At 44.9% G+C, this 19,398-nt stretch overlaps 1 protein-coding gene across 1 annotated transcript in view; it reads left to right on the forward strand.

The window, feature by feature from the left end:
- Positions 1-6,439, forward strand: part of LOC134541508 (membrane metallo-endopeptidase-like 1) — an 88,919-nt gene extending 82,480 nt beyond the window's left edge. Inside the window, exon 17 of the mRNA XM_063385008.1 lies at positions 5,255-6,439. Within this exon, the coding sequence (XP_063241078.1) occupies positions 5,255-5,402 (148 nt within the window). The 3' untranslated portion in view covers positions 5,403-6,439. The remainder of the gene's footprint in view (positions 1-5,254) is intronic.
- The last annotated feature ends 12,959 nt before the right edge of the window (positions 6,440-19,398 follow it).

Here is a 19,398-nt window from a genome sequence, read left to right on the forward strand (position 1 = left end):
GCTCCCGCTCTCTCCCCCCCCCCCCTCTTCACGATCTCTACCTGCTCTTGGGCAGCGACCCCTGCTTGGGGACCGCTCCCGCTCTCTCCCCCCCCCCCCCTCTGCCCGATCTCTCCCTGCTCTTGGGCAGCGACCCCTGCTCGGGGACCGCTCCCGCTCTCTCCCCCCCCCCTCTTCCCGATATCTCCCTGCTCTTGGGCAGCGACCCCTGCTCGGGGACTGCTCCCGCTCTCTCCCCCCCCCCCTCTACCCGATCTCTCCCTGCTCTTGGGCAGCGACCCCTGCTCGGGGACCGCTCCCGCTCTCTCCCCCCCCCCCCCTCTGCCCGATCTCTCCCTGCTCTTGGGCAGCGACCCCTGCTCGGGGACCGCTCCCGCTCTCTCCCCCCCCCCTCTTCCCGATATCTCCCTGCTCTTGGGCAGCGACCCCTGCTCGGGGACTGCTCCCGCTCTCTCCCCCCCCCCCTCTTCCCGATCTCTCCCTGCTCTTGGGCAGCGACCCCTGCTCGGGGACCGCTCCCGCTCTCTCCCCCCCCCCCCCTCTTCTCGATCTCTACCTGCTCTTGGGCAGCGACCCCTGCTTGGGGACCGCTCCCGCTCTCTCCCCCCCCCCCTCTTCCCGATCTCTCCCTGCTCTTGGGCAGCGACCCCTGCTCGGGGACCGCTCCCGCTCTCTCCCCCCCCCCCCCCCCTCTTCACGATCTCTACCTGCTCTTGGGCAGCGACCCCTGCTTGGGGACCGCTCCCGCTCTCTCCCCCCCCCCCCCTCTGCCCGATCTCTCCCTGCTCTTGGGCAGCGACCCCTGCTCGGGGACCGCTCCCGCTCTCTCCCCCCCCCCCCCCTCTGCCCGATCTCTCCCTGCTCTTGGGCAGCGACCCCTGCTCGGGGACCGCTCCCGCTCTCTCCCCCCCCCCCTCTTCCCGATATCTCCCTGCTCTTGGGCAGCGACCCCTGCTCGGGGACAGCTCCCGCTCTCTCCCCCCCCCCCTCTTCCCGATCTCTCCCTGCTCTTGGGCAGCGACCCCTGCTCGGGGACCGCTCCCGCTCTCTCCCCCCCCCCCTCTTCACGATCTCTACCTGCTCTTGGGCAGCGACCCCTGCTTGGGGACCGCTCCCGCTCTCTCCCCCCCCCCCTCTTCCCGATCTCTCCCTGCTCTTGGGCAGCGACCCCTGCTCGGGGACCGCTCCCGCTCTCTCCCCCCCCCCCCCCCTCTTCACGATCTCTACCTGCTCTTGGGCAGCGACCCCTGCTTGGGGACCGCTCCCGCTCTCTCCCCCCCCCCCCTCTGCCCGATCTCTCCCTGCTCTTGGGCAGCGACCCCTGCTCGGGGACCGCTCCCGCTCTCTCCCCCCCCCCCCCCTCTGCCCGATCTCTCCCTGCTCTTGGGCAGCGACCCCTGCTCGGGGACCGCTCCCGCTCTCTCCCCCCCCCCTCTTCCCGATATCTCCCTGCTCTTGGGCAGCGACCCCTGCTCGGGGACTGCTCCCGCTCTCTCCCCCCCCCCTCTTCCCGATCTCTCCCTGCTCTTGGGCAGCGACCCCTGCTCGGGGACCGCTCCCGCTCTCTCCCCCCCCCCCCTCTTCACGATCTCTACCTGCTCTTGGGCAGCGACCCCTGCTTGGGGACCGCTCCCGCTCTCTCCCCCCCCCCTCTTCCCGATCTCTCCCTGCTCTTGGGCAGCGACCCCTGCTCGGGGACCGCTCCCGCTCTCTCCCCCCCCCCCCCTCTTCACGATCTCTACCTGCTCTTGGGCAGCGACCCCTGCTTGGGGACCGCTCCCGCTCTCTCCCCCCCCCCCCCCTCTGCCCGATCTCTCCCTGCTCTTGGGCAGCGACCCCTGCTCGGGGACCGCTCCCGCTCTCTCCCCCCCCCCCTCTTCCCGATATCTCCCTGCTCTTGGGCAGCGACCCCTGCTTGGGGACCGCTCCCGCTCCTCCCCTCTGCCTGGGACAAGTCAATTTGGCGCCCAACGTGGGGCCAGTCAGCTTGGATAACCTGAGGACCTCGCCCTGCCTCTACGAGAGCTATCAGCACAGCCGGAGCCACATCCACTTCCAGGAGTGCAGAAAACACCTGGTGGCGCCCAACCCAACTGAAGGATGTCTTCTGGATCCTGTGCCGCACCTCGCTGCAGTGCACCGGATGGACCCAGCATTCCCTGTGTATGCTGCAATGCCCAGTTTCACCTACAATGCCTTGGTATCGTGGAACAAGTCAGTGAACAGGCATATATCCACATATGCCAGCCCTGCAGACAACTTCTGGTAGAGAAGAAGCCAACAGTTCCAGCTCCCCGGCGCTGCTTCGCGCCGAACTGCCCGGAGACAGCCCTAGTCATCGTCACCTGCCAGGCCTGCCATCGCGACTACCATCTCGCCTGTCTAGGCTGGGAAGATACACCACTGGACCTTGCTGGGATGTCGTTTACCTGCGGCCAGTGTAGATTGAATCCCAGTTTACCTTCAAGTACAGGATCTGCAAGTGTACCTCGGCCCTTTAGAGGGCAGGATCATGAGGACCCTGTGCAATCTGTCCACCAATGGGAGCAAGCCCTACGGGCACATGCAATCCACCCCACCGAATGGGTGGACCAGATAGGTCCATTACTACTTGGGGAAGCCTCTAGATAGTGGAATAACCATGAAGGGCTGTATGACACCTGGGAAGAGTTCACAGGGGGCTTCCTGAACCATTTTGGAAACCAATCAAGACTGGCAAAGCTTACTGCCCAATTATATGGTACCAAACAAAAGGAAGGAGAGGATGTCGAAAGTTTCTTACTACAGAAAAGGAAACTTTATAAGAGGCTACACCCAGGGAGAGACCCAAATGAATTTCTTCCTACCTTGTTGGAGCTGGTGTGGCCCAACCTACGGCCATTTCTACGGCATCCGCCTCCCGAGAATTTATCCGAACTTATGGTTCGAGCCACTGCTGTGCAGCGAGACTGTCTAGAAACTAGGGGCACTGTAACAAGTAAACCTTGTTCACCACCAACCCTGGTACAAGAATATGCTACCCCCAACAAAAGGTTGCCGAAGTGTTGGCACTGCCCTGAACAACACTTTCACCAAGACTGCCCAGTGCTCCGCTGCAAACAGTCTGAAAGGAACAGCCTCAACACAGTAGACCCCTGGAGGGAAAGAGTGGTGCCAACGAGCCCTACCCCTACACCGAAGGTAGAAGACCTCAACTCCCAAGCTCGGCTCGAAGGTAGACCGACCCCGAGCCTTATGTGCGTACAGCACCACCCACAACAAGAACTGCCAAGAGTCAAGGTGCAACTGGACTCACAGCCCATTCAGGCTCTTATCGACTCAGCCGCCACCACTAATTATGTGCGCGAGAGTGTTGTGCAGATAATAGGGACCCCTATTAATTCCCAACCCCAAATGGCACAGCTTGCCACCCAGGGATCCACCATGACCTTACTGGGCAATGCTGTGGTACAATGCTGCATAGCCGATGTGGAGATGAAGATCCCATGTCTAGTCGCAAAGTACCTTCGAGAAGAACTTGTGCTGGGCCTGTATCGTAAAATGCTTGTTTGTGAAAAATGTCATAAGCAGTTTGCCAGAAAAGATAATATGAAAACGGACGTGAAGACATGCAAAGGTCCAGCTGCGCGGCAGAAAGTAAAGGTTTCGGTGTAACAACGAATGATTGAGCGTATAAGAGTATGCCTGAAAATGGTACAATTGCAGTAACATCGTCATCTGGTTCGGGTCTGGAAGGTTCGTATTCATCAGCACGGTATCCTTGCAGCTACTGCGGTATGACGTTCGCATTTTCACATGATGCACGGAGACATGAATGGAGTAAATGTAAGAATAATCCTTCTCGCATGAAGTTTTGCCTCGATGAGTGCCATTATTGGTTTACTCGAATTGATAGTTTGCGACGACGTGCGAAAATGCAACGGTAAAGTCCATGTGCTTACTGAATAACTACCTACCTACAGAAATTTCGACTCCTTGGTTTAGGTTGAAAACTCGTGAGCGTACAGGCAAAAAAACAGATGAGCAGCAACCGATTGGTATGACGCCTGGAAATGAAACTAAACCTAAGACTGTTATCGGTGCTCTACAGGTGAATGATAATTGCTTCTACTATGTTTGTAAAGGATCTGGTTGGTCTCTGTCTAGTATAAACCGATTGGAGCTAAGAATTAGTCATTTCACATCTATGCAGGCCTAAATGATTATAAAATTTATATCTATCACAAATGTTCCTGTATTAGAATAGAAATTATGTAATAAATATTACATTTGTAAAAGAACTTGCGATGTTTAAATCATTGAACCTGACACTTTTCTGGTATTTTAATTAAATTTATTTTTAGTTTCGTTCAGGAATTGAACCATGAACGGATATTGATCGAATCAGTCAGTACATAAATGTGTTATTTTTTTGATGAATTTTTGAAAATTCCAGAATTTCTAGCTAAATAATTACACAATTCCAAGATGGCGTCCAAATGTCAAGATTTTGACATTTTTTATGCTTCTTCCTATAGAATTTCTTTAAAACATCCAGCAATTGAACCCTTTTTGTAACTACAATATGTTTTGCTATCTAATTAATATCCAGTTGACTTAAACTTTAGAACATAAACTCACTCGAGAGACATACCAATAATACTAGTCTCTAGTAAATTTGCTAATACCTCCATAAGTGTGTGGGCCTCTCAGCGAGTTGCATTTTCGTGGGAAGCCCAATCAAACTCTAACATATACGAATTTAGACGCTCGACCATTCACGCAACTTCGATTTAGAAGTAAAAACCATATTGCGAGTATTTTAAATGTCTCTCATCTCACCTATTTTTAAGCATTAAATACAATTTTTTTTAGGTTTATGTTTTTTTAAATTTTTTTATGTTTATTTTTGAATTGTATGGATAATATATTGAATATACAGCACGGAGCTTAAATAGCCTAGTAACACTCGCGCAAAACATTGCTTACTTGTTTATTATTTTTAAATAATGTAGGAACCTGTTTGATTATGTAAAATAAGGTAAATTATTAGTTTAGTTACAATCACTTAGACATGCAAAAACCGTCCCTCCTGAAGAAATAAATAATAAACTAATTTTTGCTATAATTTTATTTGTGTAAGAAACCCAACCGAACTAACTTTCTCTTTTATAGCTTAAGTCAAACACACGAATGACTCAATGTAAGTGAACGTGAATAGTAGTTTCCATGTTTCGTGGACAATGTGTGAAGTGTGTGTGATGCATATGTGCAGGGTGAATGCAGTGTTCGCCCAGTCGCCGCAATTCTCCGCAGCTTTCGGGTGCTCCGGTATGGGCGCCAGTCACTACACTGGGGTATCTCTGATGGAAGCACCACCAGGGAACAGGACTTCCACGCCAGAGAGGATGCTGCTGCGATGACCAGAACAATGCTCGGGTGCTCTGGAATGGACGCCAGTCACGCTGACAGGAGCACCGCCTGGAGGCAGGACTTCCGCACCAGGTGGAATGCTGCTGCGACGACTGGAAAAGCACAGACCATCGCACTTCTCGGCAGTTGCGCGGGGCTGCTCCAACATGGGCACCCGTCACTACAGCGGGGGCTCGCTGGTAGGAGTGCCACCTGGGGGCAGTGTTTCCTCACTAGGGAGGATGCTGCCCTGATGACTGGAACAGTACTGACCATCGTGCCTCTCCGTGGATTTCGGCTGCTCCAGCACGGGCGCTAGTGACTACAGAGAACGCCAGCTGAAGGGACTACCTTGCCAGGGAAGATATCGTGTCGATGACTTGAACAGCACAACCATGCTTCTCTGCAGTGTCCTCCAGCTGCTCCAGCATGGGCGGCAGTCAGAGCACCACATGGGTGCAGGACTTCCTCGCCAGGAATGACGCTGCTGCAGTGACTGGAACAGCACTGTCCTACGTGCTGCTCTCAGCTGATTGGTCTTCTGTGGCGGCGATCCTCTGTCGGGCCTACTGCATTTTCCCCAAATTGCTCTTTCATTGCAAATGTTTAGTTCGTTTTATTTCAAAATTGGAAATTATTTTTTTGTTGATTTTTGTGTCGTATACAAAATGATACATTCTCCGATATGTGTATAGTAATGGAAATATTCAGTTACGTGATTAAGATATTTGCATGACTTATTTTGACATGGCCACATTTGAAAGCTTATTTTCTGTGTTTCACATCTAGGTAATGCATACAAACATTTTTTTCTATCATCCCATTTTAAAATTTTATTCACAAGTGTCTGTACTTAATTAGCAACAAAAAACTAATGGCAGTTGAAGTAAAACCTTAAAAATAAAATGTGGCCTTTTGGGCAGACCATTTCAGAGTAAATGCTAAAATACATGTTGAAGTTAAAAAATAAAGACATGGGACAAAGTTGACTGTTTGTACTGGCTTTCTTATAAGAGAAATGCTAATAAAAAATTTTTCATAGCATTAAGCCAGTCTATGCACCTTTATTTTGGTTGAATATTGCGTCTCTTAATACCACCAATACAATTAATTGTAATAAAGAGTCGTAGAATATCATGACTGCTTATATCTTTCATTTTTATATAAATAAAAATAATCAATAAATACAATATATAAATGAATAAAATATGTGGTTACATATTTATTAACCTATTGGTATGGTGATTAACTGATTAAAGATTAAATCAGAATGTAAGACTTTGTTTAAACTGTAATACCCCAAGTGTCTTAAAGAATAATTAAATAATAAGGTTAAAAGATTTGGAAGCTTTGATAACTGGGGCCCTCAATTAATAACTATAAAAGTCAACAACAGAGGCGACACTAGGAGTAAACAAAGAAAATTTAGGGACTCCCTACAAATACTTGGGAGTAAAAGGATCGTTATTATATATTAAATAAATAAAAACAACTGTTACGTCTATAGACTTCCTTATTTTATTAATCATTGTTCTTTTTTATAGATTAAATTTTCCTTAGTAAAGGCTGTTTTTCATCGATAAGTGATATTTACATAACTCACAATTACACTTATTATATGATATTCCTTAACGTTATTTACGATAGGGCCGGCCCTGAATGACTAACAAAAATTAAAATATTTAAAAACAAGAATGAAATTAACATTGGTAACTTTAAAGGTTGTACATATAGTCCTTCCAAAACATAATATAAATTTCTTCTCCTCAAACTGCTTTTTACTGTCCGCTGTCTTAATTGGGTTACACTATTTTTGAGTTCGTGAATAAAAAGATAGAATTATGCGGGTATCACCCGGGGCTGTAGGTAGACGGTGATCGAGGTAGTAGGCCTAATGATGTTGGATTCTGCGCAGGAACCGACTCCAGTGGGTCCTGGCAGAGGATTTTGGTTGCCCCAAACATGGAACCCTGTCTGAAACAAAGGTCAAAATTCCAAAGAATTAGACCTGTTTCCAGACAGTATACTTAAATGGCGCAAAAGGCCAATAGAGGGAAATTAAAAGGGGGGGGGGGGGGATGACGTCAAGACTTACCAAAACAGGGTGTTGGTCCTGGCGCTCAGGAGAGGGCGTCTCGTCTCCGCAAACTCGAACCACGATTCGCGGTAGACACGGAAGTCATCATGATTAATTAACAAAATAATTAATTTAAAAAATACTAAGTTTCTCAACTATTAACTAAACTACTGACTGGTTAATAATTTTAGCTAGGGACTCCATCCCTCTAGTCTGAGAAGACTACATAATATACGATGTCGATGATTCGCCGAAGATCGCAGATACAAACGGTACCAGTCAGTCAGGAGGCGCGCACCGAAGTAAGTCCAGAGCGGGATATCACCAGAATATCATAAGCGCGGGGTCTCTAGAGAATGGGAGGGGGGGGGGGGGGGTAGGCTCTGAGCCGAAAATGACCGAGTCCACCCGAAGGTGTCCGGCATAAAAAAATTAGATCTTACTGGAGTGACTGCGCGACTGAGGCGCTATCTTTTGGTGGCGAGAAGAAGTACTAATAAATCTACTAGTGACCGATGAGAGTGTCAAGCTAGGGGGTAATGGAGTAACCAGTGGTGCCACCTAGCGGCCTGAGACATAAGGAGGGGAGAGAGGTTGTCGTTACCTCCGCGCGAGCGCTGGTGTCGGCGCTGCCGACGCCCACAAGTGGCTTTAGTGACCACAGCCGTCACTAGATGTCGTTAAGGTGCAGAATCGTAACTGCGGCTGTCAAGCCTGAGATGGCCTTGACTTCGGTTAACGTACCCGAGCGGTCGTCGCTCCTAGCCACTTCTGAGAAGAAAGGGGGGGTGAGCAGGCGGGGGATGGCTTCAAAAAACGCATGGTCTGTGGGACACAAGGCCCACGGGATCCTCCTGTCGTGTCTTGCTGCTAGTGAACCTTATACCGATTCGTGACAGAGTTAGCAGGGCTCAGCACTGCTTCACAAGCTGCTCTTAGGCAAAAGTAGTCACGCGAAGAAATAAAGTTACCGGCCCCGACGTGCCTGGAGGCGGGAGAAATATTAGCCAGAATGCTAGCCTAGCATGAGGCTGGGAAAGAAAATCAGCTCGCCTTTGAGAACAGAGGCTGAGGGCCTGGCCGTAAAGAAAATAAGCAGAGAGAAAAAAAAAAATATTTCCAAAAAAAATTTAAGATAACAAAATTTTTAAATAAAACGTGCCTAAATCCCTAATACACGGCACAAAACACGAGATATGGAGGAAGGAGGGGGGGAGGGAGCATTCATTTTGCTGTTACCTTGCAAACAATTTTGGATGAATGTTGTTTTAAAATTTGGAATTTAATATAGAAAAATTAATATTTTTACTGTATAAGGTCTGTGTTGGTAATGCTTAGTTTAGAAATAATACAGTAATTTGGACGTAGTTATGCAAAAAGGAACCAACCCACAATTTTATTATATTTTATTTGAAAATAAATTAAAATAGTACAAGGTTGATTGTACCGTCGTTGCTATTATTATATCAGTTTTTATACTAGACCATTAAAATTATACCCACATTAAATTATCAATAGGAGAATTACAATTTATAATTAACTTTAACTTCAAAATACTCAGAATAGGTTTCATGTGGGTTGGTTCTTTTTGCATAACTACGTCCATTTATAAGAAAGTTACAGCCTACATTTTCATTAAAGATTATATTTATTAATGAAATTTGATTTTCAGATTAAACATTTCTAAATTTTTAAGGTCATCACTCATCAGTAATCTCTTGCCATTGTATTATTAGATCTGCAACTGCCCTGCCCAGTTAAACCCTAACTATGTACCTTTTCTAACTGAATATTGGTTTTATTTAAATGTAGACTGTTATGTATTGACATAGTGGCAACACCGTGTTTATGTAGCACACTGTGGCAACACTGCAGCCAGTTGGTGTCTTGTGTTAGGCTGGGTTCACAATTAAAAAAATTAAGCGAGTGCATAGCAAGCCATGCACACGACCTGTGCACACGACCTGTGCGAACTGCGAAATCGGTTCACAATTGAATTCTTACTGTTAATTTCAGCCAATGAAATTTCGCGAACTAAGCGACATCTGTTAGCAGTGTTAGTAAATAAACACATTAACTTTCAAAATAACGTTAATACTTTTATTATCTCGACATTTTCTTACCACAATATGGTTATTAAATATAAACATATTTCTAGTCCTGCCAAAAAATCACCCTGCTCTTCTCTCATTGGCTGTTGTGCCATGCGTACGCGACCGAAATAAAATATTTTCATTTCACTCCTGTGCGCACGACCTCGCTCCCATGCACACGACCAACTTTCTGCTATTGTGAATCGTTAGGTTAGGAAACATGGCGTTCATATCCTATGCACACGACCTACTGTTACTGTTACTGTTATTTTTTCAATTGTGAACCCAGCATTATGTGCGCAACAGTTATTACGTAATGGCCGCCTACTAGGGTTTACCAAAGAACAAAGTGTATCACGATTAGCTGGAACAATGTTATGAAAAGGACATTACATTGGCGACGAGGATAAAACAAGTTGGTACAAACGGCCGCGGACATGGCGGGTTTTATTGGTTCGGTGGGTGAGTTCGTGCCCGGAAAAGAGTCGTGGAAGACATACCGCGAACGGCTGCAATTTTATTCTGTCGCAAATAAACTTACGGATGACGAGACTAAACGGGCCGTGTTTTTTACTGTGTGCGGGGCAGAACTGTACAATCTGGTTACGTCACTGTTATCTCCACAATCCACAGATGCTGTGTCGCTCGGCGATGTGTTTACGAAGCTAACCGATCATTTTGAACCGAAGCCAAGCGAAATAGTGGAAACCTTCAAGTTCCTCCACAGAGACCAACATGAGGGAGAGACAATCGCCGTTTATGTGGCAGAGTTGAGGCGGTTGAGCATGCACTGCAATTTCCCTAACTTGGAGCGCATGTTGCGGGATCGGCTCGTGTGTGGAGTGAGGGACAGAGTGGTTCAACAGGTTCTCCTCGCGAAAGACAAGCTCACATTTAAAGATACATTTAAAATCGCAGTTGCGGCAGAGGCGACTGGGAAGAACATGGGGGAATTAAGAAGTGCTACGACCGAAACTCGGAGTGAAGAGGTGAATAGAATTCACATAGGACGAAGCCGCGACAGTAAAGAATTACCTACGGGAGCCATGAGGAGGCGAACTGAAGAATTAGCCACCAAACGGGACACGGAGGCCAGTACTACCCAGCAGTGTTGGCGATGCAATGGAAACCATCTGGCCGACAAGTGCTATCATGTCAAGACAGTTTGCCGGTTTTGCAAGAACCGGGGGCATATTGAGCGTGCATGCATCACGAAATAGAAAAACCAACCTGCTACGGACGCAACAGGTAAATACTGGACACACAGAAAATTCCGTGAAGTGCAGCATTTGCAAATGGACACACCAGCAGAGGACATTGCATACACCTTGTACAGTATGCAAGACACCAATCGACCTTTGTGCATGGAAGTGTCCCTAAATGGGAGTCCTCTAACCATGGAAGTCGATACTGGGGCAGGCCATTCCATCTTTAGTTGGCGAACATTCCAATTACTGTGGCCCCAGGAGCCCCCCTTAAAAAAGGCAAGGATTGTGTTGCATACATGGTCTCAGGAGCATTTGGAAGTATTAGGTATAATGGAAGTAGAAGTGAAAACAAAAACCGGGAAGATGGCAACACTGGAGCTTTTGGTGGTGCAAGGGAATGGGCCCAGCTTGATGGGTCGTGATTATTAGAGCCACTGGGAATGGAACTGGTTGGGCTGCACCAACTTGCAGATGCTCATTGGAATAGAGTGATGAACCAGCACCCTTTTATTTTTCAGACAGAGGAGTTAGGTAAATATATTGGACCAGAGGTGTCAATCACCATCTATCCGGGAAGCAATCCAGTTTTTCGGAAGTGTAGACCTGTGGCTTTTGCACTGAGGGAAAGGGTAAGTGCGGAAATAGACCGCCTAGTGCAGCGAGGTGTGTTTGAACCAGTGTCTTTCTCAAAGTGGGCTACACCAGTGGTGCCCAATAGTAAAAAGTGATGGTTCGGTCAGGTTGTGTGGTGACTACAAGAGCACGCTAAACAGTGTGTCAGCGACAGAAGTATATCCATTGCCCACACTCACGGAGGCTTTTGCGATGCTTCAAGGGGGTCAAGTTTATACAAAACTTGATTTGGAGGAAGCCTACCTGCAGGTCACTGTGGACGACGCCACAGCAGAGCTGCTTACAGTCAACACAATGAAGGGACTCTTTAAGGTAAGGAGACTGCCTTATGGAGTTAGCAGCGGGCCAGCGATTTTCCAACGCCTGATGGCCACACTGCTTGTAGGGGTGCCCGGCACTGTAGTTTTGTTGGATGACATTTTAATTACTGGGGGTGATGCACATGAGCATTGGAACCGTGTCCATGAGGTCCTGGAGCGATTGGAAAAGACAGGCCTCAAACTAAAAAAGTCTAAGTGTGTTTTTGCAATAGAGTCTGTACAATTCCTGGGGCATAAAGTTGATGGAAGAGGCATTCACCCATTGGAGAGCAAAGTGGAAGCTATTCATGGTGCACCTGAGCCAAAAAATAAGAAAGAGCTACAGGCATTTCTTGGGCTTTTAAATTTTTATGAAAGATACTTGGAGAACAGATCTGAAGTACTGGAGCCATTGCATAGACTACTTGATGCAGGGACTCCGTGGCAGTGGACAAAAGTACACAGCCAGGCCTTTGAGAGCGCAAAGCGACTGCTGCAGTCAGATCAAGTTCTTATCCACTATGACCTGGGCAAGCCGTTGATCCTGACTTGTGATGCTTCGGAGTATGGGGTGGGAGCAGTACTAGCTCATGAGCTAGGGAATGGGTTAGAGGCTCCTGTGGCATTTGGTTCCAGAACATTGCAACAGTGTGAGCGCAACTACGCACAGTTGGATAAAGAGGCTCTCGCAATAATATTTGGCGTAACTAAGTTCAGGCAGTATCTGGTGGGCCGAAGCTTTAAAATTGTAACAGACCACAAGCCGCTCCTAAGACTATTGCATCCTAAACAACCTATTCCAGATACGCTTTCTCCTCGGTTATTACGTTGGAGCCTGATGCTGGCCATGCATGATTACGAACTAGAATATAGGCCCGGGCCACAAATTAGTCATGCTGATGCTCTTAGCAGGTTGCCTCTGCTTGGGCAGGAATTTACAGTCCCAGCACCATGTGATGTACTCATGCTGGAAGATTTACCAGAGCCACTTATTAACCCCTTAAAAGTGGCTGCAGAAACTAAACAAGATTCCTTGTTAGCTCAGGTCATGGCATATGTACAGGAAGGATGGCCGACAGGCATTAAAGATGGGGACTTGCAACCTTATTATGTGAGGCGAGATGAGTTGTCGGTGCACAAGAGTTGTTTGTTGTGGGGAACTAGGGTTATAATCCCAACCATCCTACGATTAGTGATGATGAAGATGCTCCACGCAAACCATGATGGCATGGTCTGTATGAAAGCAGTTGCCAGAAGCTATTTTTGGTGGCCCAAGCTGGATGCAGGAATTGAGGAAGCGGTAAGGGAATGTGTTAGGTGCCAAAGTTGTCACAACAATCCACCCAAGTTAAAGATGGTATCATGGCCAGCACCAGAGAAGCCATGGTCACGACTGCATATGGACTTTGCTGGACCGTTCCAAGGGATGATCTTTTTGATTGTTATTGATGCATACTCAAAGTGGCCAGAAGTTAAGCGGGTCAATAGTATGTCAGCTGCATCAGTTGTGCATGAATTACGGGACATATTCAGTTGCCATGGGCTGCCTGATGTGGTAGTAGCAGACAATGGCACAGCCTTCAGATCACAGGAAGTGGCATTATTCATGAAGAAAAATGGAATCCGGATGATGTTTTCACCTCCATATCATCCTTCAAGCAATGGCCAGGCTGAACGCAGTGTACAAACGGTGAAGCAGAAACTGAGGAAGTTAGTACAGGGTGATTGGAGAGTACGCTTGGCACGTATGTTGTTTTCATTACGCACAACCCCTTGTTTGGACAACTTAAAGACTCCAGCAGAGATGCTGATGAACCGGTGCCTGAAGACCATCTTGACAAAAATGCATCCGAGTGCACAAGAAGAAACTCAGGGAATCTCACGGGCCCACGAGACCAACACCTACCAGGCCCAGCAGTTTGTCTCTGGAGAGGCAATCTGGCTACGTAATTATTTGCAGGAGCCAAAGTGGGTTGCAGGATGCGTGATTGCAAGTGAAGGGAAGCTGATGTACAGAGTGTGGGACAAGCACGGCCATGAACATCGACGTCATGTTGACCAACTACGGCACCGCCTGGGCCAGAAAACAGGGGGACATTCAAATTTATGTCCGAGCGAAAGGACACGGCATGCCTCACGGCAACCACTAGGGTCACAGGAGACTGGTTCATTCATGATGGGTGGTGTCCATGCCAGAGCACAGTTGCCTTCTGGGTTCCCACCACAGAGGGATGCAGAGGTGGTTGGAAATGAGTCTACAACTGTATCAAACCAGCAAGCAGTGAGAGGAAGTGCTCCATGTTCAAGGGACTCTTCTCCATTCCGAGGATTTGATTGCCATGAAGAATCTTCTGCCCCTCCATGATGTTCCTCACGACAACGTCGACCCCCTGCGAAGCTTCGTGATTTTGTGACATCTTAAGAGGGGAGAGAATCTGTTATGTATTGACATAGTGGCAACACCGTGTTTATGTAGCACACTGTGGCAACACTGCAGCCAGTTGGTGTCTTGTGTTATGTGTGCAACAGTTATTACGTAATGGCCGCCTACTAGGGTTTACCAAAGAACAAAGTGTATCACGATTAGCTGGAACAATGTTATGAAAAGGACATTACATAGACACTGGGTGAATGTATCTTGAAAGCAACATTTTTTTTTTCTTTCATCCTATACCATATACTATAAGGTTACATGCTTCATTAAACTATGTGTGTACAGTTTTTAAAGAAGTATGTACATTTATGTGCTGTGTCATAAACAGAACTATGATACATTGAGTATGAAAACACTAATTTTTAAGGGCATTTAATCTTAAACTTTCTTTCTTGTACTAATAACTGCCAATGTGTCAGAAAGATACCTATCATGTTTAACTGTGAAATCATTTATTACAAATGTTCAGCAAAAATCTTTGCATTTTTCTTTCTGTCCAAATGACAGCATTATTTTTCCGTATGAAACACCCACATTTGACAAGTATAAAGTTGTATTACATACTTTTTCCCCCATAAAACCATTTTTATTTTAACATTCTTAATGACGTTTAATTAAATAACAATGAAATAAAATTCTAAGTGTAATTAAAAATAAGCACAATTATGATGAGGATCGATTAGATAATACTTCATTTCCATAGGATGTCCCAGGATTTTAATTTATAAGCAATGTTCTGTCTTTCTATGCCTGCAACAAAAAGCAGAAAATAATTCTTCATTTCCAATGGGGTGTCCAAGGAATTTAAAGTATAAGCTAATATTCTAATTTCTTCACATGCCTGCAACAAACAGAAACAATTTTCAAGTACTGAGGATGCAGTGAATAAGTCATATAAATAGCACTCTTGAGATAAAAGTTCTTAACAGAAAATGTACGATGAAAAAGTATTTGTGCCAACATAATACACACCATATAGTCAACATTACATTTCATACTGTAAATATATGTATAATTTGATAAGATCAATACCGTGTTTTATCGTATAATCATCGCACATTTTATTCTAAAATCAAGTTTGAAAAGTAGGGGTGCGATGATTATGCGGAAAAAAAATTTTGTTAGGTAAAGTTACAGTAGAATCCCTCCCGAACGACCCCCCTCTGGAACGACCATTCCGTAAGAACGACCAGTTTTCGAGGAACCGTGAAAAAATTCGAAAAAAAATGAGTAAAATCGGATGAAAAACAAGTGCGCTACACACTATGTACGGCGCTGCGCGTCACATTTTTCTTGGCGAGCACTGTACTGTTGGCAGGCGCACGCATGGCTAAAAATAGATACCACCCCTCCAGAGTCCAGACTGGCCACCCTAGCGATAACGGTAAACAGTGGTGCGCATGCGCATTTCTGTTGCCGTCTCGATCCCGTGTCTTTGTCTTGTGGCTAGAGGTGTAAAAGTAACGAAAAAAAGTGTACCCGTATGTATTCGTTACTATAACAATTAGGACTCGTTACTTTCGTATTGTTACTCGTTACTTCTGATACCGCATAACATGCTATGTTATGTAACAGCAACGAATCAAGTCGTATTTCGTACGCGTACAGTATGACGTCGCGTAAATAATAATAAATCGAATATAAACAATTTAAAATATTTGATAATTAACAGCTTTTGTTAACCAAAAACAATTAAATCTCATTAGAGCGGCTTTATTATAATATATCTTTTAAGATAAGAACATGAAACGTGAAAATACGCGATAATAAAAAACAAAAACATACATATTTATAATTTGTAAAAAATACTTTCTTACGTTTTTTCTTTTCCAATCTAAAACTTTGTCTACACACACAATACCTTTAATAAACAGTAAAAAACTTGGACGACGAATTTCCAAATTATACTTTTATTAATAATAAACAAACATCGTTCTTTGTAACGAATAAGCGCATCATGCGTAAAACATACGAAAGATGCGAGTAACGAAATGCATTCGCGTGTAACGTTTCGTTACTCGTTACTAGATGCCGCACCCGTTACTCAGTAACGAATACATACGGTTTGCAACAGCTCTACTTGTGGTTTGTTAGTGTGATCTTGCTCGCTGCTGGATACGCTTCTTTTGCTTGTTCATTCGGATATTTCTTGGTTTTTATTATTGTTGACGACTTATTACGCTTTGTTTCTTGGACGCCGATTTGGTTAGTGGTTTGATTTTGTGAATTTTGTATATTGTTGACGACACACGCATTTGTTTTTGGATTTTGATTTGGTAAAATTATTGACTTGTTTCTATGAACGATCGTTGACGTTTGTTTATCATTATCTGAAGCTGTAAAAAAAAAAAACGTTGCCATAGCTTCGGCCCATTTTTGTGTTTCGGCCGCTCTATATTTCAAACCACCCAGTTACGTACCATGTAAAATAGCTTTTTGGCCCGACCCTTATTTATAACAACCTCAGCTGTCACACTTTTAAAACCCAGGGAAAATACTCTGACGCCCGCTTCCCTTCTCACGTCGGTTGGTTATTATGTCCGCCGCCCGTTAGCTCGCCTGGCGCCGAGAGACGTGTCTGGCAGGCATCCGGCGCGGCGGGACGAATGTTGACGCCGAAAGAGAGGGAAAAGGGGAGGGGGGGGGGCAATAAATGGATAAAAAATAAACTACCCACGTTACATAACGTTAGCACGATGTTATTTTTAAGCTGCCCAAATAAAGGACCGTTCCTTCCGTGAAACGGCCTGGGGGGTTGGGTTGGGGGGGGGGTTTGGCCAAAAATTGCCCAAATTCTCTGGAACGACCCTTCCGTAAGTATGACCGTTTTTTCGGGAACCGTGAGGGGTCGTTCCAGCGGGATTCTATTGTATTTATAAAAACAAAACCCGTTCATGGAAAGTACGTTTATTTAAAAAAAGGTGGAGTATATGCCAAACAATCTATGTATATTAATAATTCCTTAAACAAAAACCTTTCTTCAACTTTAAATAGAAAAACCAAAACTCTAACGCGAACACAAGCCACTTGAATCTGACGTGAACTAACGTGTCGTAGTACACACTTGCCACAAAAAGAATGCGGGCTATCAAATGTAGTTAACTCGGCACCTGACAGAGAGTGCGCGTTGCATCCAATCGGCGAGATATCGATATTCGACTACGTGCACGCGCTCTATACGGAAAGCAACATAACCAAACATGAATAATGCACTGGCTACATTTTTATAAGCGGTACGCCACGGTAACGCAGACAATCAGATAAAGGAAATACAGTTTAAAAACGTCTTTAAAAGAAAATTTACACGTCAGACAACTTTGTATTTCTGTTAATTAAATAAATAAGTGGTAATGACCGAAATTAAATTTTAGATTATACCTACACCGCGGCGACGGAGACGATCAGATAAAGGAAATAACGTTTAAAAACGTCTTTATAAGAAAATTTACACGTCAAACAACTTCATGTTTTTCCGTTAATTTATTAAGTAAGTGGTAGTGACTGAATAAATATTAGATTTCTACTTTAAAATACATAGTTTTATACGGAAAAGATACCTACACAAAGCGCTCGGCATCTACTAGCAGGACCAAAAACATCATTCAACGTTTATGTGAGAAGTTTTTTTATCCCAATTTTGACAGCCTAAAATATGGTTGCGACGATTACGCGCGTGCGACCATTATGCGATAAAACATGGTACGTTTGGTATCTTATTTATTAAATGTGATTTATTCTTTATCTATTCACACCTTTCACTTTTTTTTTTCAAAGCGATTTTTTCAAACATTTAGTTATGCAAAAATTATGAAATTATGCACCATAAAGTGTTTGGTGTAATAATAACATTAAGGCAAAGGTAAAATATAGCACCTACACAAATTAATTCTCTTAAAACTATTTATAGATACAAGTACGTAGTAACAAAAGTAATGGACTTACAGCTCTTATGTTTCTCAGGTATGTAGAAGAGCGTTTTGTAGAGTTAAAGGCTTTTGAAAAACCAATTTTAAAAATAATTACGAGAACAATAATGTATGTTCATTTAAGGTGACATGGTATTTATTTCCGATGGACCAGAGGGCACACACATCCCCCTGCAGTGCAGGAATGAATATTGTTTGAATTTTTTCTAGTGAAATTTTTATTCTGAGAATTCGAGCAAAATGTTTAGTATGAAAGTGTAAGTGAAGCAGATCTCTCCATACCGGTAAGCAAGGCGTAAACATTTTGATCAGAAAAAATGTAAGGAAAAGATAAGACCTCACTAAAGTTGGAGAAACAAAGAGAAACATTGTTAGTAATATTGGTAACAGCGAAATACTGAATATTGTCATGAAAATAAATGCAAATGATGGACAACGTTTATAACAATCCAGAACACCAAATAGCTGGAATCAGTTTAATTGCACATATACATACACTAAGAATTTTTGCTGGGTATTTAAATTATACTAGTTAAGTTCCAAAAAAAAAAAATGTTTCCTTCATTGATTTTTAAGTTAATTAAGTCTCTTGAAACTTCTAATGATCTTAACTGGTTTTTATTTCTTCGCAAACATTAACCTAACACAATGACTTACATCTTTTGATCACAAAATATTTATAGTGTAACCGCCCTGTTTCTTTACTCCAGCAACACCGCGGTCAACAATCTGTCCTCACACTCTTACCCCAAGGAGGGTCAAACTTCGTGCGGGTAGCATGATCCCACCGCACGCGACTGTACAAAATATAGTTCCCCTTTTCATTCCGCAAGTGTGAGATGCTTTAAAACCAAGAGCTGGATTCAAATTCTTTTAATTCTCTCATGGCTGTTACTAAGTAGCATGATTCAAACTAACTCCTAAGAACATTAACCTATAATTCTGTATTTACATTTACATTAAATTCACTTGATTGGCAAAAAAAATATTAAATGAAAGGTCCTTGAGTCTCTATAGTTCCTGTGCGCGCACTTTTACGGTATTATGCATGAACTCGTTTGCTGTCTGTCTCGATCAATCACAGCCTAAGTGGGTAAGTTGCACCTCTCGTAAAAAGCATCCAAAAGAAAAGTACGTCCACTTCAAAAATAGTAAGACACGGGCCTGCCCTTCGCATATTCTGGCAACAACGTGTATGTGCGTTGACTGGGCCCCAGCTGGTCGTCCATGCAGATCGCGGTTGCCGCCAGCTCTCGCCGCCCCATGTTGCTCTCGTCGTCGCTGGCTCGCAATCCCGTCTCACAGGCTCGCGTGCCACAGCTCTGCGCATCACTCCA

The sequence above is a fragment of the Bacillus rossius genome, assembly GCF_032445375.1.
Source record: "Bacillus rossius redtenbacheri isolate Brsri chromosome 4 unlocalized genomic scaffold, Brsri_v3 Brsri_v3_scf4_1, whole genome shotgun sequence".
In the NCBI taxonomy this organism is placed as follows: domain Eukaryota; kingdom Metazoa; phylum Arthropoda; class Insecta; order Phasmatodea; family Bacillidae; genus Bacillus; species Bacillus rossius.